This window comes from Zonotrichia leucophrys, chromosome 10 (assembly GCF_028769735.1).
Source record: "Zonotrichia leucophrys gambelii isolate GWCS_2022_RI chromosome 10, RI_Zleu_2.0, whole genome shotgun sequence".
NCBI lineage: Eukaryota > Metazoa > Chordata > Aves > Passeriformes > Passerellidae > Zonotrichia > Zonotrichia leucophrys.
The window spans coordinates 18,072,967-18,100,627 of record NC_088180.1 but is presented as its reverse complement, the minus strand read 5'-3'; the positions used below and the strand labels follow the sequence as shown (position 1 = coordinate 18,100,627).

Genomic DNA, 27,661 nt, shown 5'->3' with positions numbered 1-27,661 from the left:
GGCCCAGCCTGGCCCTGCACGGAGGATTCCACCCTCTGCCAGCCCCTGGTGCTGTGAAGCTACCACAGAAGGTGGGGTGAGCTGTAGCAATGGTCCCAGGGGCTTTATTTGGGAACACAAACCCCACAGACCCTTTGGGGTAACGTGTGGGGAAAACCAGCCCTCAGCTCCCAGTGTTACCCCAAGCTTCCACCTGCACGTGAATTTAGGAGGGAGCACCTGCAGAAAGTTATTTTTTCTTGTTTATGGGGATTCAAAAAACATTTTCCTTTGAAAAAAAAGGGACTGTCCTTTGCAAAGGGAAATTTGGGGGTAAAGCCATTGGGTGGGGGCTCACAGCTCTGGATCCTGGGGTTGTTTTGGAGGGCTCACATTGCTGGAGCCTGAGTGTGTTTTGGGGGTTCACTGCATTGGAGCCTGGATGTACCCGGTTTAACACTCCTTATTACAGCTGGGAATTTCTTTCCCCTGTGGGAAGCATATCAGTGTGGAGGTGGCAGCATTTTTTGGGCAGGACAAAACCACGATTTTTGAAACTGCAGGGTGTCCCTGTGCACTAGGGGGTTGCATGACCTGCCTCTCGTGCACGGTGTAGTGCGTGTGTCCCAGTCCCTGTGCAAAGGTCCCCGTGTCCCATGTCCCGGTCCCCGCGCCCCGGTGGATGTCGCATCCCCGCCCCTGTTCCTCCCGGCCGGCAGGCGGCGCGGTGCCCGGTGCGGCGCGGTGCCCGCGGTCCCTCCTGGAAGCGGAAGCGGAAGCGGCAGCAGCGGCCCGGCGGGGCGGCTCGGCTCGGCAGCAGCGCCGCCGCGGAGCTCCGTGAGTACCGGGGGAACCTCGGGGGCCGGGTAGGGGGCTCCGCTCCGGGGAGGACCCCTGGGGACCTTGGGACTCCTGAGGTGGGCGAGAGGAGGCGGCTTGACCCGGGGTGGCCCCCCTTCCGCCTCCGGCCGGGCCTGACCGCCGCCCCGGCCGTGCAGGGATCCCCGGGTTCTGCCCGCCTCCATGCCGGCATCTGTCCTCCGCCTTGGGGGCGCCCCGGGATCTGCCCCCGGCCGTGGAGGCTCCCCCAGGATTGCCCCTGGCCGTGCAGGTTCTCCCGGGATGTGCTCCTGGCCGGGGAGGGCCCACCGGGATCTGCCCCTGGCCGTGGAGGGACGCCCCGAGGTCCTTTGTGGGCTGTGCAGGGTCCCCCCGGATCTGTCCCCTGCCGTGGAGGGACCCCCGCCGTGTGCCCGCCGCCCCCCGGGACCTGCCCCGGCCATGGAGGAACCCCCGGGAGCATCCCCCGGGCTGACATTCCCGTGCCGGGTGGCCGTTCCCACTGCCATTGGCTCGTTAACGTCTACTGCTCTTCGGTTTCTATCCCTTTTCCTGCGAGAAGTAGGTCGGGTTAAGAAATAGCAGCATCTGGGGGTAGGTGGGGAAAGGAGGTTTTTTCTTTGTTGGAATTCTTCAGATGAAACGAAATTTGCAATTCAGGTTTGAAGGTTCATTGTCAGCTCCTGACGTTGTCTCGAGCACAGCACTGCTCAGTGCATGCCTTGGATCCTTCTTCCATTTGGACAGGGCTCTTTTGTTCTGGATTTTTGTGCTGTAAATAGTGTGAGCAGAAGAAAGACCAGTGTTTGTTTTGTTTGTGTTGCCAAAGGTGAAACTAAGCTATTTGTGTTAAGATGGGTTTGTGTCAAGGTGCAGATCACATCTTTTTCACTCCTTTGGGGAGATGTCTCAGCTGCTCTGGAGAGCCATGGAGGAGCCAGTCCAGCAGAGAGCTCTGCCTGCTGCCCAGGCCTGTGCCTTGAGCTCCAGCAGTCCTCAGTGCCTGTTTGCTCGAGGGAAGTGCTTTATTTAGGCTGTGTTAGTGTTTTCTCAGGCCAGCATGCTCTGCCCCAGCAGCGTACACAACACTTGTGCAGTCTTTCCAGGCTATATATAGACACCCCCTCCCTGCCTTTGAGGACTGACAACCCTGCACCTTGGGCTCTCCAGGAATGAACTATGTGACAGGAGTTCATAGCTCAGATCCTTTTGGAGCTGCCCTCAGCTCTGGGATTTACAGTGGGAGGACTTGGTTTCCTCTTGCCAGACGTCTGGGCTGACAATTTCAGCTCAGATACACTTTGTAAAGCCCTGCAGGAAGAGATATGTGCTGAATTAACAGCCTGTTGGGCAGATAAGGCTTGTGTTGCAGATAAATCTGTTTGGGGAATGCTTTTTTCACTGTGTCCTCCTCTGGTATTTGTAATTGGGACAATGTAATAGTGGTGATCACTGCTAGACCCTTCTGAACTTAGTCTGAAAGGAGATACAAACAAACCCAAGAAGTTATGGGAGAATAATGGGAATAAGGACGAGCTGCCTAAGCGTGTTGTGTGGCCTGATGGTTCCAGATCAGCCACCAGTGTTATTTCTTCTGAGCAGTTGTGTGTCCCAGCTCTTGCTGCTCTCCTAATGATCCCCTCCTCTGGTATCAGTGCAGTGAGGTGATTTGTGGAGGTCTTGGAGGGAAAGAAGCAGGTGGGAGCTTAAAGGGGAAGAATTTATCCACTTCGTGACCTAACATGAGTGGTTGGTATGTGTGGGCACGGGAAACACAACAATAAATCTGTGGCTTTAGTCCCTTCTGAAAGGCTGGGTGGTGCCAGCCTGTTTTCCAGAGCAGAAAAATATTTCCTAGTTCTCCTCCTTGTGCTGTGAGTTTTATTCCCCATGTGAAAGGATGGTTTTTGCTGTGGGGTGTGTTGGGAGTGTGCAGCGAGGGTTTGCTGGAGCTGAAGCTCTGCTGCTCTGTTTTTTCCAGAAACATGCAACATGGCAGCAGCCATGGAAACTGAACAGCCGGGCCTGGAAATCTTTGAGACTGCGGGTCGTGAGGAGCAGGTCCCGAGGGAGGAGCAGCCAAAACTGGAACCTTTCTATGTAGAGAGGCATTCCTGGAGCCAGCTTCGGAAACTGCTCACAGACACACGGAAGTATCATGGATACATGATGGCAAAAGCCCCTCATGACTTCACCTTTGTGAAGAAAAATGACCCCGAAGGGCCGCATTCCGATAGGATCTACTATCTGGGTGAGCTGGCTGTGGCAGTGTCACTGCAGGGCTCTCTGGGATTGACTGTTCCTGACAGCTGGCTGTTCCTGGCAGATAAATCTAAAGGGATTCCAGGCCACACTTGCTGGTCAAAAGTCATGATTGTGATTGTAATAGCTCATTAAAACTTGTGAGTTCATCTCCTGTGGGAGTGGCATGATTGGAGGTGACCCATTAGGCCTGGAAAAGAGCTGGGAAATGTCCTCTGGGGCATGTTCCCAGGCTGGGAGTCTGTTCAGTCCCTTTTCTGTCACTCCAAGTCATACTCTCTCCAAAAGCTGTGCAGGAGCTTTATCTCCTTTCAGAGATAAAGAAGCCTTTGCAGAAAGGTTTATCTCCTTTCTCTTATTACAGCTGTTGGGTGGAGCCTTGTTCTCCTTCAAAGTTTCCTTCCAAAGCAGAGATTTTAACTGTAATTTTGAAGTCCTTTGTGCCTCAGCTACCGATGGAGCAGGTTTTCCAGGAATCCTGTGGGGAATAAATAGCAGCATAGGTCAGGGGCAGCTTAAAGAGTAAATACTTTTCTCAACATTTTTGGTCTTAATAATAAAAAACTTCATGTAGTTTGTTCTTGGATTCAGTGCCTCACTTGTGCATTGCTTCACTAATTAATGTTCACTTGATAGAAGTGATTTGGCACCATAAGTGATGCTGTGAGCAACCCTCTGAGTGGTGTTTTGGAGCAGGCCTTGTGGTGGGGGAATGCTTTTGTCAGGACCTGCAGTAGCTGAACATAAATCCATGAAAACCTGGATTAGAGAGAGAAGCAATGGCTGAAGCAGAAGACTAAGAGTCAAAGCCATTTTCTAGCCCCAGTGCTTGCCACTTAGGCTACTTGATTAAGCTCAGGTTTGTGATTCACAGAGTCTTTGCATGTGCTGTGCAGTGGCATAGTCAAAAAATTGCTTCTCTTTTTTTTTTCACAAGATGAGGGTCATAATCCTTGGATGATGCTGAGTTCAAGCACATCATGGGTGGGTTGAAGTTGATTCCCCTAGGATGAGCTCTGCTTTCCCAAGTGCCACTTCCTGAGCTATAGATCTGGATTGGCCTTCCCTTGGAACACTCCTGGCTCTCTCTGGGCTGATCCCCATGTGCCTGGGCAGGAGCCTTCAGAAATCTGAATATCACTGAGAGAGAGGAGCAGGACAGGGATGTTCAAACCTCCCTAAAGGTCACAGGCTGTGTATCCCAGACAGGGGGATTGGCACAAAAGCCCTCCTTGATTTATAAAGCTTATGGGGTAAAAGGGCAGTGAGAAGCACAGAGTGCTTTGAGCAGCATGGGTGTCATTGTTCTCTGCCTTCTCTGCTCTGTGACTTCCACTTCTGTGAAGCAGGGAATTCCCAGAGTGAGGCTGCAGTGCAGAGACCATCAGTACTTCTGCTGGTAGGAAGGGCCTGGGAAACTGTTCCTGGGCATCCTTTGAGAGTGTTTGGGTTGTTAACAGAAAGCTAATATACTTTTTTTTCATCTCACTTTCACAACAGCAATGTCTGGGGAGAACAGGGAGAACACGCTCTTCTACTCTGAAATTCCCAAAACCATAAACAAAGCTGCTGTCTTGCTGCTTTCCTGGAAGCCTCTTCTGGATCTTTTTCCGGTGGGTCCTGATTTCTTTCTTGCTTCAAGCATGTGGGATTTGGGGTTTTCATAGTGAAAATTTGAAGTTTATTGTCTTAAAAATGTAAAGATTTTCCTTGTGCATGCCAACCCTGCAGCCATCCCAAAATGAAGCACAGTTTTCTCCTCAGTGTTTAGAGTTCCATCCTCTCTGTGTGCTGGATGATTCCTTTGCTGGCAGAGATGACAGGTGCTAATTTGCATCAAGTTCTGTGCTGTGAGATCCTGGGGATTGCTGAAGGAGCCTGGAGTCTCCAATCACTTCCCTGCTGTCTTGCAGGAGAAGTGATGATTCCCCCGAGGATCAGTCAGTGGCTCCGTGACTCATGCTGGAGCAGAGGATCCCTTTCCCACTCACTGGGATGTGGATTCCCTTTTCCCTGCTGCACATAGCAAGCCTGCACCATCCCATCCCATGCACCATGGCAGGCTGGAGGAGGTGGGACAGCCCCACATGGAATGAGGTGGATTTTTCCCCATGTTATTTCCCGGGGCTGTCAGCCAGACGTGAAACTCCGGCTGTGCTCTCCTCCCACCAGACCAGTCTCTGCATGTCTGTGAAAGTGAGCAGAGCCTCTCCTGCTCATTCTAGAAATAACAGACCCTCACTCTGAGCTTTCTTATACCAAGCAGTACTGGGAATAATGCTGGCCTTGCTATGGTAGGAGTGGCTGTCAGTTTATATTTGTGTGGGATCTGATCGTGGCCTACAGCTACGAGTGCTGATGGCAGAGGCAAAGCAGGAGTGGGCTCCCAGCCGGCAGCAGGATTCTGGAGGAGGAGGATGTCTGCTCAGCCATCTGCTCCTGGAAGCAGGGTAAAGCTTGCAGAGCAGAGGTGTTGATTGGGCTTCTCTGCCTGTTTTCAGGCCATCCTGGACTATGGGATGTACTCCCGGGAAGAGGAGTTGCTGCGGGAGAGGAAGCGGATCGGCACCGTTGGGATTGCCTCCTATGATTACCACAGAGAGAGCGGCACCTTCCTGTTCCAGGCAGGGAGTGGGATTTATCATGTCAAAGATGGAGGCCCCCATGGATTCACCGTGAGTTTCCTCCTTTGGCTTGGAGTGAGAGCAAAGAGCAGACAACCAGCAGTTATTGCACTGGCACAGGAAGTGACCTTGATAACCCTGGAAACAGGGTTATCCACAGGGATGTGTGTCCATGGTGGTAGATACTCAAATGCAGGGCTATAAGAAGTGGTAAAACTGTGGCAGCAGGGCATGACACCAGATTGTTTGATTTTTCATGACTAGCAGTGTCCATAAAAAGCAACAAAAGGCTCTGTGCTCTTTCATGGAGTCAGATGTCGCATCAGAGACAACTTTTGTCCCTGGGCTGCAGTTTCCAGGTCACTGTTCTGTGCTCAGTGCTGAATGTATTACACCATTTTTACACCATTTGACTGTACAACTTGCAGAACAAGCAGCCTTCACTGTGCTAAAGCTGGCCTTCAAAGCTGAAACTATTATTATTATTATTATTATTATTATTATTAAAGCCTGATGTTTGTCTAACCCTGTTGTCAGGGGTAATTTACTGTATCTTGAGTTGCTTTTAGAGGACAAGGTTGCATGTTCTGCCGTCCTCTCTTAGGGTGCTGTTTTTAAGAGAGTGCCAGGCTTCTCTACACAAGCTCCCCTCTGTTTTGGGGCTGATCCTCAGCTCTGGGGAAAGAGGCCTGGTGGGACCATGGCAGAGGCACAATTTTCCCTATAAAATATCTGCACAGTATTTTTCTGTGTGTAAAGTGGATAGATTTCTCTCTAAACATGTATTTGAACTCAGTGTCCCCACTGCTGTGGTCTTCTGAAATCCAGGTTACTCAGTGGGTGTGTTCCTGTGTTATCATATCTTACTGTGTTTCTTTTTCTTTTTCATTCCAAATAGCAACAGCCTTTAAGACCCATTCTGGTAGAGACCAGTTGTCCAAATATCCGGATGGATCCCAAGCTTTGTCCAGCTGATCCAAATTGGATTGCATTTATCCATTGCAATGACATCTGGATATCTAATATCGAATCCAGGGAAGAAAGGAGGCTGACGTTTGTGCACAATGGTAATGCATCCTCAATTAAATTCCTCTACCTCCTCTGCACTTGTTCTTGCTAGACTGCATTGAGCAATGGCACTAAAGGTTCTTCTGAAATGGGGGCAATGGCCACTGTTTTCCACCTTGTTTATCACATTTATAGACTTCCTGTAGTGCAGATACTGTGGGATGATTCTTTTCCCTGCACTGTGCAATCTGGCAGAAGGAGTTGTTTGTTGGATGCATATGGAAGGGCTCTTCTCCTGAAACACAGCACATTGCTTTTCACTGGAACAGCCTTTTTTGTGTGGAGGAGCTGTGGGTGGAATAGAGCTGGAGGAAAGTTTCTGTCAGTGAAATCAGGCTGCAGAGACTTTTAGAAACAATTTAGGCAGTTTCTGAATAGCACTGGGGCTTCTGCTTGCCCCTCATACTCAATAACTTAGGTTCTCACTTCTTACCCTCTTCAACTGTGTTTTAGGCATTTATCCTGGAAGAAAAAAAATGGGAAATTGTGGATAAAACACTTTTGAAATCAATTTAATTTTGTATTTAAAGTATATAATTTAAATTTTAGTAAATTGAAATTTCTGACACTTCATAATAATGCTTTAGACCATTTAAATGCTTAATGTTAAAATATTATGTAAGTACAGTAAAAATAAACTGTAGCAATGACTCCTTCTCAGATGATAATTATTTATGGAGTGCTGCTAAGTTACCTCCAGGGTAACAGGAAAAATATTGAAGCCCTATGGATATGTCATCCTGTTGAGATGTTATGTAAGTCTGTTACTTTTGGTTCGTACAGTGAATGAAATACTGATGCTTTCACTTTTCTGAATGTTTGTGTCTTCAGTTTCAGTCCTTCAGAAAGGTTTGAGGTTTTGATTTTCTTAAGTTGTAGTTCCAATTCACTGAACTTGGGCAGAGAGAACATTTTCTTTCCTTGCCTAATTGAGAGCCTGATTAGGTAGAAGTAAGAAGAGAAAATGGCTTTCCTTTCCTAAAAGAAGCTGCCATGTCAGAGAGGATTAAATCCTCCCTAAGTACATGAACAGAGAAGGCTGGGAGCAGAAAAACAAATCTGCTGAGAAGTCAGATTTATTATCGTGTACTTGTTCCCTGGGGGTGAACTTGGGCTGTGTTTGGGATAATGCAGAACTGGTTTGGTTCTGCAGCACATCATGAACTAATTCTTTGTGTCTTTTTTTAGAACTGGCCAATGTTGAGGAGGATCCAAAATCTGCTGGCGTGGCTACTTTTGTGCTGCAGGAGGAGTTTGACAGATACACTGGCTACTGGTGGTGCCCAAAGGCACAGCCCAGTAAGTGTGGGGGTCCAGGGTGTCTGACAGGCCCTGCCCAGTGCAGAGCTCTCTCTTGCTCTTACTTACCTTATGCAATTCAGAAATTGTCTCCTTTGGAGCTGTCTATATCAGTGGGCAGGTTACAGGGGCTTTGTGAGCACTGGGGGGAGAGGCTCCCTTTTCACAACACTGGTGGGAGTTGTAGGAGTCTCAGTGTTTTGCTTAATGAAACATGAGTCACAGGCTTTATTGGGTTTTTCTTCATCCTTCCAATCAGCTCAGGCTCCTGAGAGAGTATTGATGCCTGCAATAACCGATAATTCTGTTCTGTAATTCTGTAATGTTAATTCATTTACAGCACTGGATGGGGGTAAAGTTCTTCAAATTCTTTATGAAGAAAACGATGAGTCAGAGGTAGAGATTATCCATGTCACATCACCCATGCTGGAGACAAGAAGAACAGATTCCTTCCGGTACCCCAAAACTGGTGAGACCCTGAACTTACACCCCTGTTCTATTCCATGTGCCTGACAGCAGTGACTCTACAAGCCTAGAGCAGAGAAGTGTTGAGTAGTCTTTGAATTGGTGTCTGAGTGGTGCAAATGTGTTTGGGGAAGCTGCTCTGGAGGCTGGGTGAGTCACTGGTGGCTGTGCTGGTACTGAGGGCTCTGGGTGTCAGGAGTTGGCAGGAGCCCTCTCTCATTGTCACTGTTTGAGCCACTCTCTGGGATCCTGGACGACCTGAGTTGTTGAGGAGTTGATTGTCATTACAGCCCTGTGTTTCTGAGGGAACAGCTCCAGAATTAGAGCCTTTTGGGATTTTGGGAGGGTTTCTGTTTAGCTGCTGGCAATGCCCTGGCAGTTCAAGTTCTGGAGGACTCTGATCTCCAGGACTGCTCTTGGACTTTGAACAGCAAACTTATCCTGGTGCAGCCTGCCAGGAAAACCACCTGAGGTCACATTTGCACACAGGTGGGTGGTCCAGAGGCTTCAGCAGTGAAGGGCTGAGGGCAGGCTTGAAGTGGAGTGCCACTGGAAGCAGGGAAGTGGGATTTAAGCAGACCTGCTGAGGGCTGATTCACTGTCAGGTGTGGGGCATGTTTGAGCAATTCAACCCTTTTGAGATGTCCCGCTGTCACAGCAGGACACATTGCTCAGCTAACAGTGGTTTGCTCTCTTTCCTCGCTCCTGAAATCTTCGTATTTTGGAGAAATATCATCTGTTTGGCTGACGTTCTCAAGCTGCAGAATTCAGCCATATCTTGTCAATTCCCCAATTCACTGGAAAAGCTTTTCCTGATTTACTGCTTGTATCAAGGATAGAGGAAGGCTGAGTGTGAGGCTGGGAAGCAAGAGGTGACACCTTGTGGTTTTTTGGTGTTTGTGAATGCTCAGATTTCTGAGAGTATTTTGCCATGGCTCTATATAATGCAAAGAAAACAAGGTAACAAAAACCCAAATGCCTTAAACAATATGTAGCTTTATTGTCATAATGGCACTAGTGATGGCAGTAGGTTTTTAGGTGTTTAGTTTTCACAGATGCTCTTTAGCACTGTTTTTCTGTACCACCTTGGAACAGCAGCCAAACAGTGAACCAAAGCTTGCTCTGCTATCCCAGTCACTCCTGAGCATTTCCATCCACCCTGGAAATGCATCCACCGACTGTGGGAGAGAAGACTCACTGGGACAGTAGTGTGGCTCTTGATCTGTCTGCAGGATTACATCCTCTGGATCTCCCCAGTTTGCAGTTTCTTTTTTCCCTGCCTGGTTCTGTGCTGTCTCTCAGACATGCAGGCTATTTGATCAAAGAGCATTCTGCCGTTTGCCTTTTCCAGTCCTGTATGAATAACACCACAATAATACACAGCAAACAATTGATGCCTGACTGTTAACATCTGTTTTTATAGGTACAGCAAATCCAAAGGTCACTTTCAAGATCTCTGAAGTGACAATCAATGCAGAGGGCAGAGTAAGTCTATGTTCTGTTTGTTTGCCAAATACATTTAATTGCTGTGATTTTACTCTTTTTTTGTAAAATTCATTTTCCAGTTCAGTACAGAGGAACTTTCCTGGTTGTGATGGCTTCCTGGCTTCTCTGGGGGCAGTGCCCTTGGCTCATTCCTGTGCAGATACTCAGTGTGCAGCAGTATTTCTCAAGGCTGTGCTTTTCTTCGCTACCACTGGTGTGTGAGCTCAGCTGCAGAGCAGTGTTGTAGGTCTGGGTGGTTAGACCTTCTTATGTGACTGGTCTCTTGATTGGCTGCAGGTATTGGGAAAATTGGATTGCAGATACAGTATGTCACCTTACAAAAGCATGAACATATGGGAAGAGATGAACTTTGCTTTTGCCCTGGGATGTTTTAAACAGATGCAGAAATTTCCACAGCACAGACCTGTCCAAGATGTTTGGACAGATGGGAAATTAATCTTATCAAACAGATACATTAGCAGCCATAAATTATTGGAATTCTCCCAACTCTTGAGCTACTTCAGCCATCAGCAGTCACCTGCTGGGATAGTGATGCTGGTGTCAGCCAGTACAGGCAGGGAAAGCCTTCAGGACCCTTTGGCTACCACTGGGACTTGTTCCCAAGGCCAGCAGGGACAGACTGCAGCACTGCATTTCATGGATTAGAACCACATTGATAACTGGGTGTCATGCAGCATGTTCAGCATCTATCCATGCCAGTCCTACAAAAGAGCTTGGTACAAATCACCTCCCCTTTACAGAGGGGATCTGAGAATTCAAATGAGTTGTGAGAGATGAATGATGGGTTTGTGAGCAGCATCCAGATTTCTCTGGTCCCAGCCCTGGCTGTCCTGGCAGTGTGCAGCTCTCCTGCTGTGCTGGGGTCTGGCTCCAGACAGGTTCAGTCCCCTGTGGTGCAAAGGCTGAACAATCTAAATTGCATGAGCTGCACAGAGAAAGTCTTCTGTGTCCAGGCTCTTGTCGTGCATGAAAAACTGGTTGTGGGGGTTCATCTCAGTGTCACTGAATTGCTGCTTTGTCAACAGATTGCAGATGTTGTGGATAAAGAGCTAGTTCAGCCCTTCGAGATCCTCTTTGAAGGAGTAGAGTACATTGCTAGAGCTGGGTGGACGCCAGAAGGAAAATAGTGCGTATGTTAATCCTGTCTCTGCTCAGAGGGTTTGGGGTCATACAGTCAGAAGCAGATTGTAGTGGTCTCTGTCTTCTTCCAGCTTAAGCCTGCTTTCACTTTCACATTGCTACCAACTTGTTTGTGCAAAGGGGACCATTTTTCCAAAAGCCAAACCAGAGCCCTCCTTGTGTCTTTCTCTGCTCCCTGGCCCTACTGCTTTGGGTTTGGGCACTCGCAGCCTTTGATGTGTGTGTCCTCTCAGCATCCCTGTGAGAGAGAGTGCAGTGCTATTATCCCCATTTTACAGATGGGGAACTGAAGCCCAGAGAGGTTAAGTGCCTTGCCATGGTCACGCAGGAAGTCTGTGGCTGAGGAGAGAAATGAGCCCAGGTCCCCCAGGCCCTAGGCTAGCGCCCTAACCACTGGACCATCCTTGCTGACCAGACTTACTGATCAGAAAACCTGCTGTAAGTGCTACTTACATTTGCATGTCATTTTAACCCTATAGATGATGTAGTACAGTGTTTCTAACTCACCAGAAGCTTCTCCAAAAGGATATTTCACTGAAAGGGTTGTCCAGCCCTGGCACAGGCTGCCCAGGGCAGTGGTGGAATCACCATCCCTGGAGGGACTTTAAAGCTGTGTAGATGTGGCACTTGGGGACATGGTTAGTGGTGGGCTTGGCAGTGCTGGAGGAATGGTTGGACTCAATGATCTTAAGGGTCTTTTCCAACTCAGATGTTTCCATGGTTTTAGAGAAGTGCACTCCTCCAGGTTTTGAATCTAAGGATGGCTTTCACCTTTTTAATTTCTTTCCCATCCAAATCTGAAAGAAATCCAGGGACACATTTGCTATATTATCCTGCTTTTTGCAGAATTATTGTTGGAGCTACATATAAAGCCATCAGAATATGGCAGGGGCTGCTGCTGGTCCCTTTAGGTGCCGGTGTTATTCTCTGCCAGGTGTAGATCCAACAATAGTATTTTCACAAGGACCTTGAAATTTCAATTGAAATTTTTTCTGCTTCATTATTCCCTCTGATTTTTCTTTTCTCTTTCTCCCTTGAAGCACAATTCAAATCGGGGAGAATAGCATGAGTTAAACTTTTGAACTTGCAGTGCTTATGCAATATTAAAATGAAGTGAAATAGGTTCTTGTATTATGGAAGAGATTTGTTTATGTGGGTGAAATTTTGCACGTGACTTAATCTGCAATTGAATATTCTTGACTCCCTCAAAACACCTAGTGCTACTGAGTGTCTGCTGGGATTTTCAGACCTGTGCCATACTCACGGTTGCATGTTATTTTCTCTAATATCTGTGTCCTCAACAGCATCTGGTCCATCCTGCTGGATCGCTCCCAAACTCGGCTTCAGATAGTCCTGATCCCTCCTGCATTATTCATCCCCACAGAAGATGATGCAATGGAAAGACAGAAACTTATTGATGCTGTACCAGATTCTGTTACACCTTTCATTATTTATGAAGAAACAACAGACATCTGGATAAATGTAAGAATTTGAATTTCAGCCTTCTCTGACAGTTTGTAGCATTTGAGCACTGTTGATGTTACTGTGCTGCCAAGGGGATTGATCCCATCTTGCAAGTTCTGTGCATATTCAGTGCTTCCTGCTGTAAAAAACAGGATGCAGAGAACAGATTTGGGAGGTGAAAACAGACCTGCTGTGCTTGAGTTGATGCAGTACTCAGAGCCTGGAGCAGAGCCCAGGGCTCTGGGTGCTCCCAGGTAGCCCCTTCCCCTTCAGTGGCACTGTCCAGCTTCTTGGTGCCAATTGTTAGCACCAGCAGTGCCACCAGATGAAATATTCTCCAAGCAACAAACATGGATCAAGATGGCACTGGATGAACAGTCCTGAGAGTCAGCTAACAGGCACTGAAGCCCTCCTGAGCTACATCTGGTCTGGTGAAACAGATGAAGGGTGTGATGTTCTGGGGGGTGTGCTGAGAGCAGTCATGGGTGTGCCTGGTCACTGCTGTAAACTGTGCCTCTCCTCACACTGCTGCACAGAAAGATGCTGTCTCTGCAGTGACATCCCGTTGGAGGCGTGCCTGGCAGCATCAATCACTGGCACATGGTTGCATCTTTCAGAGAGCATTTGCACAAAGCCTTCCAGTGAATGGTCACTATACTGCTCTCTTAGATACCACATTCTCTCCTTAGTGTTTGGTTTCAGGATGGTGCAGTGAGTTTCCTTTTCTCCATTATTTTTACAGTCTGAAGTGGTTCTTGACTGGCAGCTCATACTGTGAAGAAAAATGCTCCCAAGTCCTCCAGAGATTGTCCCTTGCAGCAAGAGCTGGCATGTTGATGAGTGGGAAGATGATGTCAGCTCATCATTCTTTGAATAATCCTTCACTTGCAGGCAGCTCAGGACAGAGGTCTGCAGAGCTGGACCCGCCTCTGCGTCTAAGCTAGAAGGGCAGGTGCAGAAAAACTGAATTAGTTTGGTGGCTAGGATATAGAGTTAGACTGGCAGAAAGCTGGAGCTGCAGGGATGTGGCACTGGCTGCAGACCCCCCTGGCCCCACGTGTGACTGGCTCTCCCAGTAAGGAACAGTGCTGCATCCATTTAGCCTGGACTGTGTGGTCTGTGTTGAGCAGCAGGAGGAACGTATTTTGTGTGACTGCAGAGTCCTGCTGATAACAATAACCCACTGCTCTGTCTCCTCAGATCCACGATATCTTCCATGTGTTCCCTCAAAGCCACGAAGATGAGATAGAGTTCATCTTTGCCTCCGAGTGCAAGACGGGCTTCCGGCACCTGTACAAGGTGACGTCGGTTCTGAAGGAGAGCAAGTACAAACGGTCCTGTGGGAGCCTCCCTGCTCCGAGTAAGGGCAGTTGTTCTGGGCTTTAATTGGGCATTTGTTGCTGACCTGTGAGGAAATAAATGTCCTTCCAGCTGGCAGGAATTAGGGTCTTATTGGAAACTTCTGCTATTGTCCAGGAAAGCACTTCAGTGCACAGTCATTCCTCTGGAAATTGTACAGGGGTTATTCTGTTTTCAGCATGCCTTAGTTTTAACCCTGATCCTTCCTTATGGACTAGAAGGAAAAGTTTCCAAAAACCAGATGGGAAACAAGCTCCCTGTGATACTGTGAGATATAGTTGGCTTTTCCTCTTCACTGCTGGAACTTGGTCTTGCTCAGATGCAGGAAATTGCTGTGTGCAAAGCTCCCAGAGTGGTTTTTTCCACAGCATGTGTTCTTAAATTCGCAGTTTCATGCTGTGAGACTTAATTTACTTAGTATGTGTTGAAGGCACCTACTGACCTCTGTATGCACAAAAAATACACTTAATTTTACTAGAGGTCCTAGTTTCATGCAACTGTTGTGGGTCTTTTTCCCATATAGCATTATATCTTGGGCTGATTCGATTTCTCTAAATGCATCTGACTTCTTTTCCTTGCTAAATCTCCCTCATTCTAAGGGAAATAAAATCATCTTATAAAAGCAGGGTTCTTGCAAAATCTCCATTTTTAACAACTCATATTTCCTTTGCCTGCCTATTATTCAGTATATTTCTATGCAAGTAACAAAATATTTTTAGTAATAAAAATCTCTGTACATTGGCTATTTGCAGGTGACTTCAAGTGCCTCATCAAAGAGGAGATAGCAATTACCAGTGGGGAATGGGAAGTGCTTGGCAGACATGGATCCAATGTAAGTCTTGCTCTTGCTTCATGGATATCCTGCCACACACACTGCAGGGAGATGGTTCCTTGGAGGGATCAGCATAAATCTATTAATCCAGTGTGGTTTTAGCCAAAATACACAGTGTTTCTGTTCTGTGTAACTTGTGAACTTGCACAAGGAGGGAGGGAATGGTCCCCAAACCACTGCTCTTCTAGCTCTGAGCTGGATGAATTCTTTGAGCATTTGAATCAAACTGACAGAGTTGCAGACAGTGAGAACAGTATTTTGGTTTATCCCTTGCAGATTGCTGGGCTCTATCTAACTCAGCCTTATGGAAGTGGGGCAGGAGGGACTGGGGGAGACTTTGGGGTGGTAGAACTGGAGATTGAGGGATGTGCTGTTTGTTTTGTTCCTGGCAGATCTATGTGGATGAAGCCAAAAAGCTGGTGTACTTTCAAGGCACAAAAGATTCCCCTCTGGAGCATCACCTGTACGTTGTTAACTACGAGAAGCCCGGGGAGGTGAAGCGCCTGACGGAGCGCGGGTACTCGCACGCCTGCTGTGTCAGCCAGGTACCTGTGCCTGCCTGGGCTCAGCAGACAGGGCAGATTCAATATAATAAATATTATTTTATATAATAAAAGCAAATTTTAGGGTTGTGCCCTCCTGTAGGTTGTACAGTCAGTGTGTAAAACCACCCTGGAAACCAGAGTTGACCTCCCGGTTCCATTGCTCTCCAGCTCACTTCAGGCAAAAGGAGCTGGGATGAATTGTTTGAAACTCTTTGAGCCTGACTCCCTGCCTGCAGTGGACTAGAGAGCAATCACCAGAGGAGATGAGCCTGAGCAGCATTGGCTGGAGTTCCAGGAATCCATCCATGGCCCAGAAGAAGGTGTGTGACAAGCTCCTCATGCCACTCTTTGATTTTCAGGTGTATCTTTGGGTTTGGACTGTAGTGTCTCAGAGGCAACAGTGCTCAGATTTCTGGTTTAATTCAGCCCTTAAGCATCTTCTGAAAGATCTAAATGCAAAATAAATGATCACTTGCTTGTGGCTGTGCACTGAGGAGTCCAAGGTGTGTTCTTTTTCTCTCCAGGACTGTGACATGTTCATCAGCAAGTACAGTAATCAGAAGAACCCCCACTGTGTGTCACTGTACCGGCTGACAGGATCAGAAGATGATGCAGCTCACAGGACTAAGGAATTCTGGGCTACCATTTTAGATTCAGCAGGTAATGGCATGAGTGAGGAACAGGAAAAGGACAAGCAGGATCACAGGATGAAAGATATCCCAGTGTATGCTTGCTTGAGATTTGCTGTTGTGGCTGACCAGCCTTGTCTCTGAAACTCAGGCTTGTGTGAGGAGTTCTGTGAAGTACAGGAGGGACATTTTCAGCTCAGCAACAAATGGATATAAACAGACCATGAAGGAATTTAGAGTGGAAATTACCAATTTTCTCCTGCCAGTTTTAGTTCAGGGAGGGATTTAAGTGCACTCACTTGCTCTGTGTGATATGCCTGCTAAAGAGTGTGTTCCTAGGGAGGGAGGGGCACCTCTTAAATAGTGTGTGCTGCTGCCTACTCGTGTCTTCATGAGACAGCTCTTGGGCTGTAATCTTCCACTGGGTCTCTGTTGCCTTTCATTTCTCCTTACTTGAGGCATACTCCATGTCCTGTGCTTTCCATGTGTTAATGTAGGGAGTCCTAAGTGGGATTAGGAAGGGATGGGACATCTGTAATGGCTGTGTCAGGGGAGAAGAGTTACTGTCACTCACAGGAGAGCAGGGATGGCAATGTGATAGGGCTCAGAGAGCTCACCTGGGGCTGGGGCATTGCCAGTCTCTGCCTGGATCCAGCTACACCCACTGAAAAGTGTGGGAGAGCTCCCCTGGGATTGCAGTGAGACTGGTGAGAGGACAGTGGTGCAGCAGAGCTGTGTTACTCATCCATTCCTGTTACAACCAGGCTCTCTGTTCCCTCCCATGGCAGGTCCTCTCCCCGATTACATTCCCCCTGAAATGTTCTCCTTTGAGAGCTCCACGGGGTTCATACTGTATGGAATGATGTACAAACCCCACAATCTGCAGCCTGGGAAGAAGTACCCCACAGTGCTCTTCATCTATGGAGGCCCCCAGGTGAGTTGGTGAGCAGTGGGATGGGCTGGCAGGGATCACTCCACTGCTCCCCTGCTCTGCGCTGAGGGCAGCAGGTGACATTTTGCCTGTTTGGTGAGTGGGTGCTTGGCCAAAGGTGCTGTAAGGATTCATTGGTCCCAGGTCATGCATCCAGGCACTGCCACTTGTCTGAGGACAGGTATGGAGTAGCAGAGCTGGAACTGGGACAAAAGGGATTTAGGTAGTCCTTGTTCCCAGTTCTGTCTCACTGGACCTCAGCTGAGCTCTCATACCTGTGACACAGAATGGCTTGTTTTACTGGGAGAGGAGTTTATTGCGTAGCAGGGAGAGGGAATCCTGCAGTAGGGAGTAGGGATCTTGAAAACATTGCATTATAAAATTGTTAAAAGCACTTAAAGGAAGGTAAATATAAATAAAACCTGAAATTGGATTAAGAGGTGACCTCTGGATTCTGTGCTGCTCTTGTATTCCAGGTACAGCTGGTGAACAACCGGTTTAAAGGAATCAAGTACTTCCGACTGAACACCTTGGCCTCTTTAGGCTATGTCGTCGTTGTCATTGACAACAGGGGCTCCTGCCACCGAGGGCTGAAGTTTGAAGGAGCCTTTAAGTACAAAATGGTAAGTGGGCTCTGAGTCTGGCTCTGTTCTCAGCCAGAGATGGGTTTGAGTGCCAGTGTTACCGGTGCTGAAGGAGCCCAGCACTGCCTGTGTGACACTCCTGGGGTCTGGGGACAGGAAGTGTGTATAGGTGAGAGTTGAGGGAGGAAAGATGCTGGATGTGGGAAAGATAAAATGTCATGGTTTGAGGTTGTGAACCAGCTGCAGCCTAACAGAGGGTGGTTCATAATGAGGCTGTGACTCCTCACAGATACAATTTGCAGCTCACATGAAGCAGGGCAGTTGCATTCTGAGCCTGGATCACTCCTGAGTACCAAAGCTCTGAATGTGGTTACCTTGGGCAATCCTGAGAATGTAACTTTTGCCTGTAACTAGCAGAACTTTGTCTCTGCCCTGCCAGGGACAGATAGAAATCGATGACCAGGTGGAAGGGCTGCAGTATTTGGCATCACAGTACGACTTCATCGACTTGGAGCGTGTGGGCATCCACGGCTGGTCCTACGGAGGCTACCTCTCCCTAATGGCTTTAACACAGAGGTCAGATATCTTCAGGGTATGTTCATGCATTGAGTACTTACTCTGGGGGTGCAGACAGAATTTTTCTTTTAATAGTGTGACTTCCATGGGTGGTAACAGCACAAAAACCTTGGAGTTTGCTCTAGACAAGCTAGGACATGGTGCAATGGCTGTTTCATTCAGCACTCCTCTGTTTGGGTGACTTCAGAGGGAAGTTGCTTTTCTAGCAACTGTTGGAATGCTGAGCTTGCAATGACTTAGCTGTGCTCCTGTACCTCTACCTATCTCAGCTTATCTGTGCTGAAGGTACCTTAGGTAGAGTCAACTGCTGCCCACTTTGTGCCAGCTGAGCTCCTTGTGCTGTGAACCAGGTAAGGGAAATGATCCTGGTGAAAAACAACACCTCCTTCTCATCCTCTGTTTGGCCCTGAGAGAGTAGTTCCTTTGCAGACTGATCTCTTCCCAGATCAAATTGCCCATGCTGCTGCATAGCAGTTGTTCTGAAGCAGCCAGGAGGACAGCCTGGGGAGGGGAGAGGTACTGGAGAGAGGTTCTTGTGCCTGCCTGACTTTAGACAACTATAACAGCCAGACTGCCTTTTGGGTAGAGGTGTAGGAAGAGCTGGTTATTGCCCTTGAGATGTGTTTTGTTCTTTGTGGCTACTCTTGCTTTCTTTAAGTCCAACCTTAATATTTCTGGGACATTTAATAATTACTTGTCTCAATCCTTTAACAATTGTTGTATTTTTACCTTTACACCTGCTTTGCAAAAGCGTTTTAGCTGGTTTTGTGGTGTTTTTTTTTTTTTCTGGGTATTTTTTTCCATAAGCCTCTCTGCAAGCTGGTGGTAGCCATGCAGGGTTGTTTGTGGAATCCTAGGATAGTGTGTGCATGTTTCTGTTAGACATGCAAATGGACCCAAACCCACAGAACCTCACAGAATGCACTTCCCTCAGCATCCCTTGCAGGGGGTATGCTTAGAGTTGCTTCCAGTTTACCTGTAGGCTCTTCCTGGTTCCCAGCACACATGGATGGGAGCTGAGCTGTGCTGTGTGTGAGCTGGGGCAGGGACAGCAGGATTGCTTTGCTCCTTCCACAGTTACAGTGGGATGGAGCCGTGGAAGGGAAGGACGTGCCCAGCTCAGGGGGCAGTGCTGCCATTCCCAGCTCAGGGGCAGTGCTGCCGTGCCCAGCTCGGGGGGCAGTGCTGCCGTGCCCAGCTCAGGGGGCAGTGCTGCCGTGCCCAGCTCGGGGGGCAGTGCTGCCGTGCCCAGCTCAGGGGCAGTGCTGCCGTGCCCAGCTCGGGGGCAGTGCTGCCATGCCCAGCTCAGGGGGCAGTGCTGCCATGCCCAGCTCAGGGGGCAGCGCTGCCATTCCCGGGTCAGGGGGCAATGCTGCCATTCCCAGCTCAGGGGGCAGTGCTGACATTCCTGGGTCAGGGGGCAGTGCTGACATTCCCAGCTCAGGGGGCAGTGCTGCCATTCCTGGGTCAGGGGGCAGTGCTGCCATGCCCAGCTCAGGGGGCAGTGCTGCCATTCCTGGGTCAGGGGCAGTGCTGCCATTCCCAGCTCAGGGGGCAGTGCTGCCATGCCCAGATATGGGGCAGTGCTGCCATGCCCAGCTCAGGGGGCAGTGCTGCCATGCCCAGATATGGGGCAGTGCTGCCATGCCCAGCTCAGGGGCAGTGCTGACATTCCCAGCTCAGGGGGCAGTGCTGCCATTCCTGGGTCAGGGGCAGTGCTGCCGTGCCCAGCTCAGGGGGCAGTGCTGCCATTCCCGGGTCAGGGGGCAGTGCTGCCATTCCCAGCTCAGGGGGCAGTGCTGCCATGCCCAGCTCAGGGGGCAGTGCTGACATTCCCGGGTCAGGGGGCAGTGCTGCCATTCCCAGCTCAGGGAGCAGTGCTGCCATTCCCAGCTCAGGGGGCAGTGCTGCCATTCCCAGCTCAGGGGGCAGTGCTGCCATTCCCAGCTCAGGGGGCAGTGCTGCCATGCCCAGCTCAGGGGGCAGTGCTGACATTCCCAGCTCAGGGGGCAGTGCTGACATTCCCGGGTCAGGGGGCAGTGCTGACATTCCCAGCTCAGGGGGCAGTGCTGCCATTCCCAGCTCAGGGGGCAGTGCTGCCATGCCCAGCTCAGGGGCAGTGCTGACATTCCCAGCTCAAGGGGCAGTGCTGCCATTCCTGGGTCATGGGGCAGTGCTGCCATGCCCAGCTCAGGGGGCAGTGCTGCCATGCCCAGCTCAGGGGCAGTGCTGCCATTCCCAGCTCAGGGGGCAGTGCTGACATTCCCAGCTCAGGGGGCAGCGCTGCCATGCCCAGCTCAGGGGCAGTGCTGCCATTCCCGGCTCAGGGGGCAGTGCTGCCGTACCCAGCTCAGGGGCAGTGCTGCCATTCCTGGGTCAGGGGGCAGTGCTGCCATTCCCAGCTCAGGGGGCAGTGCTGCCATTCCCAGCTCAGGGGGCAGTGCTGCCATTCCCAGCTCAGGGGGCAGTGCTGACATTCCCAGCTCAGGGGGCAGTGCTGCCATTCCCAGCTCAGGGGGCAGTGCTGACATTCCCAGCTCAGGGGGCAGTGCTGCCATGCCCAGCTCAGGGGGCAGTGCTGCCATTCCCAGCTCAGGGGGCAGTGCTGCCATGCCCAGCTCAGGGGGCAGTGCTGCCATGCCCAGCTCAGGGGGCAGTGCTGCCATTCCCAGCTCAGGGGGCAGTGCTGCCGTGCCCAGCTCAGGGGGCAGTGCTGCCATTCCCAGCTCAGGGGGCAGTGCTGCCATTCCCGGCTCAGGGGGCAGTGCTGCCATTCCCAGCTCAGGGGGCAGTGCTGCCATTCCCAGCTCAGGGGGCAGTGCTGCCATTCCCGGGTCAGGGGGCAGCGCTGCCATGCCCAGCTCAGGGGGCAGTGCTGACATTCCCGGCTCAGGGGGCAGTGCTGCCATTCCTGGGTCAGGGGGCAGCGCTGCCATTCCTGGGTCAGGGGGCAGTGCTGCCATTCCTGGGTCAGGGGGCAGTGCTGCCGTGCCCAGTACAGGGGGCAGTGCTGCCGTGCCCAGCTCAGGGGCAGTGCTGCCGTGCCCAGCTCGGGGGCAGTGCTGCCATTCCTGGGTCAGGGGCAGTGCTGCCATGCCCAGCTCAGGGGCAGTGCTGACATTCCCGGGTCAGAGGGCAGTGCTGACATTCCCAGCTCAGAGGGCAGTGCTGCCATGCCCAGCTCAGGGGGCAGTGCTGACATTCCCGGGTCAGGGGGCAGTGCTGCCATGCCCAGCTCAGGGGGCAGTGCTGCCATTCCCGGCTCAGGGGGCAGTGCTGCCATTCCCAGCTCAGGGGGCAGTGCTGCCATGCCCAGCTCAGGGGGCAGTGCTGCCGTGCCCAGCTCAGGGGGCAGTGCTGCCATTCCCAGCTCAGGGGGCAGTGCTGCCGTGCCCAGCTCAGGGGGCAGTGCTGCTGTGCCCAGCTCAGGGGGCAGTGCTGCCATTCCCAGCTCAGGGGGCAGTGCTGCCATTCCCAGCTCAGGGGGCAGTGCTGCCATTCCCGGCTCAGGGGGCAGTGCTGCCGTATTCAGCTCAGGGGCAGTGCTGCCATGCCCAGCTCAGGGGGCAGTGCTGCCATGCCCAGCTCAGGGGGCAGTGCTGCCATTCCCAGCTCAGGGGGCAGTGCTGCCATTCCCAGCTCAGGGGCAGTGCTGCCATTCCCAGCTCAGGGGGCAGTGCTGACATTCCCAGCTCAGGGGGCAGTGCTGACATTCCCAGCTCAGGGGGCAGTGCTGCCATGCCCAGCTCAGGGGGCAGTGCTGCCATTCCCCTCTCTGTGGCCCTGGCAGGTGGCCATAGCTGGAGCCCCCGTCACGCTGTGGATTTTCTACGACACGGGCTACACGGAGCGCTACATGGGCCACCCGGAGCACAACGAGCAGGGCTACTACCTGGGATCCGTGGCCATGCAGGCTGAGAAGTTTCCTTCTGAGTGAGTTTGCTTCTGGCTCTTGTCTTCTTTTTTCTACCAGGAAAGTTCAAGCCCCATAGACACATTTTTATCTCCCTGTTCTTGGTATTTCTCTAATCACAAATGTTCATATTAAATAATATTTAAAAAAATTAAAAAAACAAAACCCAACACTAATAAACTTAATACTCAAATGAACGTTTGCATAATTACAGACCATTTGCTGTAAGCCTTTTTATACTATATTTTATGTCTAAAGAAATGACAAACATATCTTCAGTTTGATTAGCACTTTAGAGCTACATTAAGCTAAGCAAAAATTAGTTAATTGGGATGTTTTTCTATGTTCTGAGGCTGTCTCAGCAGAGCACGATGGGGCCATGGGCTTTCTTGCCAAAGAGTTGAAATCAGCAAGGTTTAAGGCCTCATATTGTCCAAGCTAGGAAGCATTGCTGAGAGATAAATAAGATATTCAGATTAAATGTCTGACTGTAATATGCATGTGCAGGAAGAACTTTCAGAGGAGGAAGGAACAGGTTTGAGCCATGTGTCTATCCAGAGCAGTTTACAACTGTGAAATTACTGCTTTCAATGCCAATACTCTTTTCTGGGGAGTGTTTTTGTAGGGGTGTGTGTGGACTGTGAAATGAGTGGGATGCTGTCTAGAACTGTTTGTCTCTTGCTTTCCCAGACCAAACCGTTTGCTGCTGCTACACGGATTCTTAGATGAGAACGTTCACTTTGCACACACCAGTATTTTGCTCAGCTTTTTGGTGAGAGCTGGGAAACCCTATGACCTACAGGTAAGGCCAGAACCAGGGTGTAAAGGTAATAATGTGTGTGCCTTGGAGGAGTCCAGAATTGGAACTTGTACCATGGCTGTGCTGGACACCTTGGAATTCTAGGAATAAAATTGTAGCATTTGAGCCAAGCATTTTTTTTTAATGTTAATATTTTATGAATTAACAAAAAGAAAAAATGGGCAAATAAGCAGTTAAGGCTGTTCCTGAGGAGATGTGCAGCTGGAAGGCAGAGCGGCAGTGTTCATGAAGGGTTAAATATTTTAGTTTGGTTAGAGCATGACACAAATAGCGCCAAGGTCGCAGGTTCAATCCCTGTATGGGCCATTCACCTAAGAGTTGGACTCGATGATCCTTTTGGGTCCTTTCCAATTCAGAATATTCTGTGATTCTGCATTTAATTAAACCCAGTGCAGGTGGAGCCCAGGGATCCCACAGCGCACTGCAGAAGTGGGAATGTGCTCTGGCCAGGAGCTGCCTCTGCTCAGCCAGGCTGATCCCCTCCAGCACAGCTGGATCCCAGTGGGCTCTCCTGAGTTCAGGCAGTGGAGGATGAGGTGTGTCAGTTCAGGTGCAGAGTTATTGCAGGGACATTCCATGGACATGTGCAATGTGGCTCTGGGACTGATGTAGATATTGGCGCCTTCAACTGGCGTGGATATTGACGAGTTTATTTTCCATTTCAGATCTACCCTCAGGAGAGACACAGCATCAGGGTGCCTGAGTCGGGCGAGCACTACGAGCTGCACCTGCTCTATTACCTGCAGGAGAACCTGGGCTCTCGCATTGCTGCCATGAAGGCCATGTGACCTCAGAGCTCTGCTCCGCAGCTGCTCCCGCACAGGGAGCTGCAGCAAGCTAGAGAGAGTAGAATGGAGCGTTGCTTTCTGGTGCCTGCCACACGTACACACCCTCACAGACACTTTTTTAAAAGTCAGTTTGGTGCCATACGGGAAATTAAAGTACGCTGATCTAATAACTTTAGTTATTAAACTTTAAGTTTAAGCTGTAAATAAAATCCAATGTCTGTGGTATAATACAGTACCATGGGTGTTCTCTTGGGGGACGAGCTGAAACTGAAAATAACGTACTTCTACAGCACCAGATCTTCACTTTTTAGAAGAATTATGGCATAATTGATGTATTTTTACAGTGTGTTCCTTGGTATCTTATTACATTATACTGGATGATTTACTCACTACACAGCAAGAATTTACCTGAATGGTTACAACTTTTATTAATTTTAAATGCTATCATATAGCTTTTATGCTTTGTGAAAAGGGATGTGTCTCACTCCTTAGAAGGTGGTCACAAGTTGGACACGTCCCCTGTCTAGATGTTAATTGTTTTTTAAGAAGAAAGACTTTTAAGCTGCCTGTTAACATATTTAAAGTTTGGATTCAGATCAGTTGATGCCAGGTTCTTTGATTCCTTCTCCCATAGGATAAATCATTCTCTTTTCTTCCAGCAGCTTGAGAACCTATCCTGATTGTACTTGATTTCAGTGGAGAAGTGAATTGATACTTTACTGTGATATGGGCATAACAATCTTTTATTCTGAGGTGCAAACTAACAAGTTAAAAATCAGAAACTGTAAACTTTCAAACAAGCTTCAAAGTGCATCCTGTTGAGATGTTTCCCTGATGTTCACTCTGGAGCTGGGTTTGCAATACTCCTTCCTCACCCTCACATCAGCATGATATGTATGCATCCTGTTGCAATGTAGAAATTCAATACTCTTATTCCAGGGTCTGCAGAGTATGTGTGGGGAGACCTTACATGTGAGGCAATGTGAGCTGTTCTGTTGACTTTCCTCATGTACCAGGGGCTATTTCCCAGGCTCATGCCCTGTCCAGTCCCCTGTTCCTGGGTCCTTTCTAGCACTACTGTGCATGATGATGATGATGCTGTCTTTGAGAACCCCTTTCTGTACAGCTTCAGGTAACCCTCAAGGAATTGCAGTCCCAGTTGTGTTTTTGCTACTGAGGTTTTAACTAAGCAGCAGGCTTGGCTGAAAAGCATGAGCGTGTGAAGGCACTTTTAACTGGCAACAGGTAATTTAGGCTAGAAATCCATAGAAAATTGTTTTCTTTAATCCAGAAAATTCTCCCTTTGGGACTTGCCTTTGAGACTCTGATAAGTTTTAATGGTTTTCTTAGAAACCCAAGAACTTCCTTTTCTTTCTGTTTTGGTCCTAGAGAGAAGCAGAGCATGATTTTCTTTTCATCTGCTGAAAATCTGGAATCAGTCTTTACGCTCTTAGAATTCCACAAGTTGTAACCTTGTACTTTCCTGGATTTTGTACTTGATCCCAGAACTCTGGGATGTAGCAGAGTCTGGCTGTATCGGATCAAACTGCATCGTTTTCAGTTAAAGCAGGGGAGCTGGGGCAGTTGCAGGGCTGTAAAAGCAGTGTGTGAGAACAGGATCTGGTTTTTGGGATGCACAAAGGCAACAGGCTGCAGGGAGCTTCCTTTGCAGTGGGGAGCCTTGGTTCGGGCTGCTTGCTGGTTTTCAGATTTAAACCACCATTAGCAGGTCAATAACGGGTTGGTTTTGGGAAAGGAGGCAGAGAAGGAGCCCAGCTCCAGGAATGTCTTCTCTTGATGTCTTCTCTTAGCAGTTCAGTGTGGCTGAAGCAAGGGCAGCGTCCCTGAGGAGTGTTACAGTCAGCACCGAGAGGAGCACAGGTGCAACACAACAGTGGGTAAAGACAAAAATAAGCTGTTCCTCTGGAATTCCATTGTGTTCCCAACGTGTTTATGCTGTATTATATATACATATATCTATATCTGTTCATATATACATATATGTATAAAATTTCCCATGGATAGTATTCACCTTTTCCAAGGTTGTTTATATTTTGTTCAATATTAAATTAACTTGCTTTTTTGGGGTGTTTTTGTTCTTTTTCTAGAGGTGATTACCCTTGAATATAAATGTATATGATTTTTAAGATGAAACTGATCCTTTTGTTTAAAAAACAGAACAAAAATGGCCTTCATCAAACAGTGCTTTTTTGGGGGGGACTGAAGAACTAAACATTGCGTGAGTAAACTGGGCTGGATTTGGATTTGAGGCAGGATGTGATTATAAGTGCTGACATAGAATTTTTAATAATGCATCCTTCCACTGTTTAAATATATACATCAAAAAGCTATTAAAGTACAATATACTGTAACTGCTCTGTTTTGCAACATAAATTATGGATTCTTTCTTTCCTACCATTTTCTTTTCTTTTTACTGTAGTTAAGCACTTTAAGACCCCGTGCTCTCTTATCCTGTGGAAGTGCTGGAAGGATTTATCACCAGAGTTTTGTAGTTCTTGCAAAAGAGATGCCTTAGATGAAGTCTGATTCCAACTAAATTCCCAGTGGAGAAAGGCCCTGTGGTATCGAGACTGCAGAGGTAGGAAGGTGTTAGTGCTGAGGGTCTTTGCATCCTTATTTTTGGGGGGAGTGGTATTCCTGCACCTCATATGGGGAAGTGTTGGCCTGGCCTAGGAGCAGGACAAGGCTGTACCTTACAGTCCTGGAGATGGGAATGTCACTGAGGTTTCCAGTCTGTTTGATATTTGGGATTGTACTTCATCACTTCCTGCGTGTTAAAAAATCTCTTGGTTAACGTGAGTTTTAAGCAGAACTGGTGAGATCCTGGGGGAGCAAATGCAAGGGAGGTTGTGGAGCAAAAAGCTGTGAGGAGGAGCCTTTGCTGTGGCTCCCAAAGCAGAGGTTGCTTCGTCCCTGTGGGGGCCCCTCTGCCTTCCAGAGGCTCTGTGTCTGCCCTGCTCTGAGCAGAAGCAGGACTGAGCCTTCCTTGCATGCTGGATATTTAGTGTCACAGGTGTCTTTGAGATGAATGTTTTCATATGGTTAAGAACATAGGTGAAATATGGGGATCTGAGTGCTGAGGTGCTGAAGCTGTAGCGTGTTGGTGCAGGCAGTTTCCTGTCTTTTGAGGTGCTTGGGTTTGGTTGTGTTTGTTCCTGGTGAAAGCACGTTCTTTCACCCCATTTTAGTGCGGCTTCCAGTGATGCCTTGTCAGTGTGGGATGTGCAAAGCTGTTGGGTTTCACCCCCACCTCCTTTTGTTCTCAATGATCTCTTTTTATTCAGAACACAGTAAAATTAGTATCTACCCAGAACTGCTTAATTTTTACAAATTCAATGGAAAAATGAGCTCAAAGCACCAAGCAAAGCTTTGAAAATAACTAACTTCATTGTATTAGAATGGAAAATGCATTCCCTACTTACTAGTGGCATTTGGAAATAGGCTATGGAAAAACTTTCTGAGTGGGATAGTGTAGTAATGCTTTAACCCTGGAGAACCTGTGCCTGAACCTGGGTAGGAAATTATGGAGAATTCTCACGCTCCAAGTTCCAACCCATATTCCCTGGCAGGAGAGGTGGGTTGTGCTCCTGCTGTGTGTGTCTGTGTGTCTGGCTGTCCTGGTGCTGCTGTGACACCCAACCCTGCCCAGGCAATAACAGAGTTTGAGTAAGGGAAACATTGGCCAGGTGAGGGCCCTGCCTTGGGCTGCCTGTTTCCTTGAGTGCCAGAACCCCACAGAGACTTTCCACGTGCCCCTGTGCAAGGGGCAGAGAGCTCTTCCTGCGGATTTTCCTTGGCTGTTCTGCACAGTAGAAGTTCAGGTGTTTAATTTGAGAACATGAAGTGCCTGCTGTTTGTGTTAACAGAATTGCATGTCTCACTCCAGTGGGTTTATTGGGCTCCCTCCCTCCCCTCCCGAGCTCCATGGCTTTTAATCATGTAAAGTGGAGACATTAGTTTTGCTGCGTTTTATTACAAAACCTTTGTTGCAATAAAGATGCTGCTAAATAAATTGA

At 48.9% G+C, this 27,661-nt stretch overlaps 1 protein-coding gene across 1 annotated transcript; it reads left to right on the top strand.

Annotated features, from left to right (window-relative positions):
• Nucleotides 1-773: 773 nt before the first annotated feature.
• DPP8 (dipeptidyl peptidase 8) lies at nucleotides 774-27,661 on the top strand. Its single transcript, XM_064721947.1, has 20 exons — nucleotides 774-816; nucleotides 2,801-3,070; nucleotides 4,582-4,694; nucleotides 5,583-5,756; nucleotides 6,604-6,772; nucleotides 7,962-8,072; nucleotides 8,413-8,541; nucleotides 9,961-10,022; nucleotides 11,069-11,169; nucleotides 12,488-12,665; nucleotides 13,848-14,007; nucleotides 14,759-14,838; nucleotides 15,231-15,383; nucleotides 15,908-16,043; nucleotides 16,801-16,946; nucleotides 17,420-17,566; nucleotides 17,967-18,119; nucleotides 21,894-22,036; nucleotides 22,707-22,818; nucleotides 23,502-27,661. Exons 2-20 carry the CDS (start codon nucleotides 2,812-2,814, stop codon nucleotides 23,622-23,624), a joined length of 2,649 nt encoding a protein of 882 aa, XP_064578017.1. The 5' UTR covers nucleotides 774-816; nucleotides 2,801-2,811; the 3' UTR covers nucleotides 23,625-27,661.

Bases quoted from the DNA above. Each gene is read 5' to 3' on its own strand.
- DPP8 (XM_064721947.1), top strand. From the start codon at position 2,812: ATGGCAGCAGCCATGGAAACTGAACAGCCGGGCCTGGAAATCTTTGAG. The intron at 14,008-14,758 runs GTAAGGGCAGTT...GGCTATTTGCAG, and splicing joins TGGGAGCCTCCCTGCTCCGA to GTGACTTCAAGTGCCTCATC. The intron at 15,384-15,907 runs GTACCTGTGCCT...TTTTCTCTCCAG, and splicing joins ACGCCTGCTGTGTCAGCCAG to GACTGTGACATGTTCATCAG.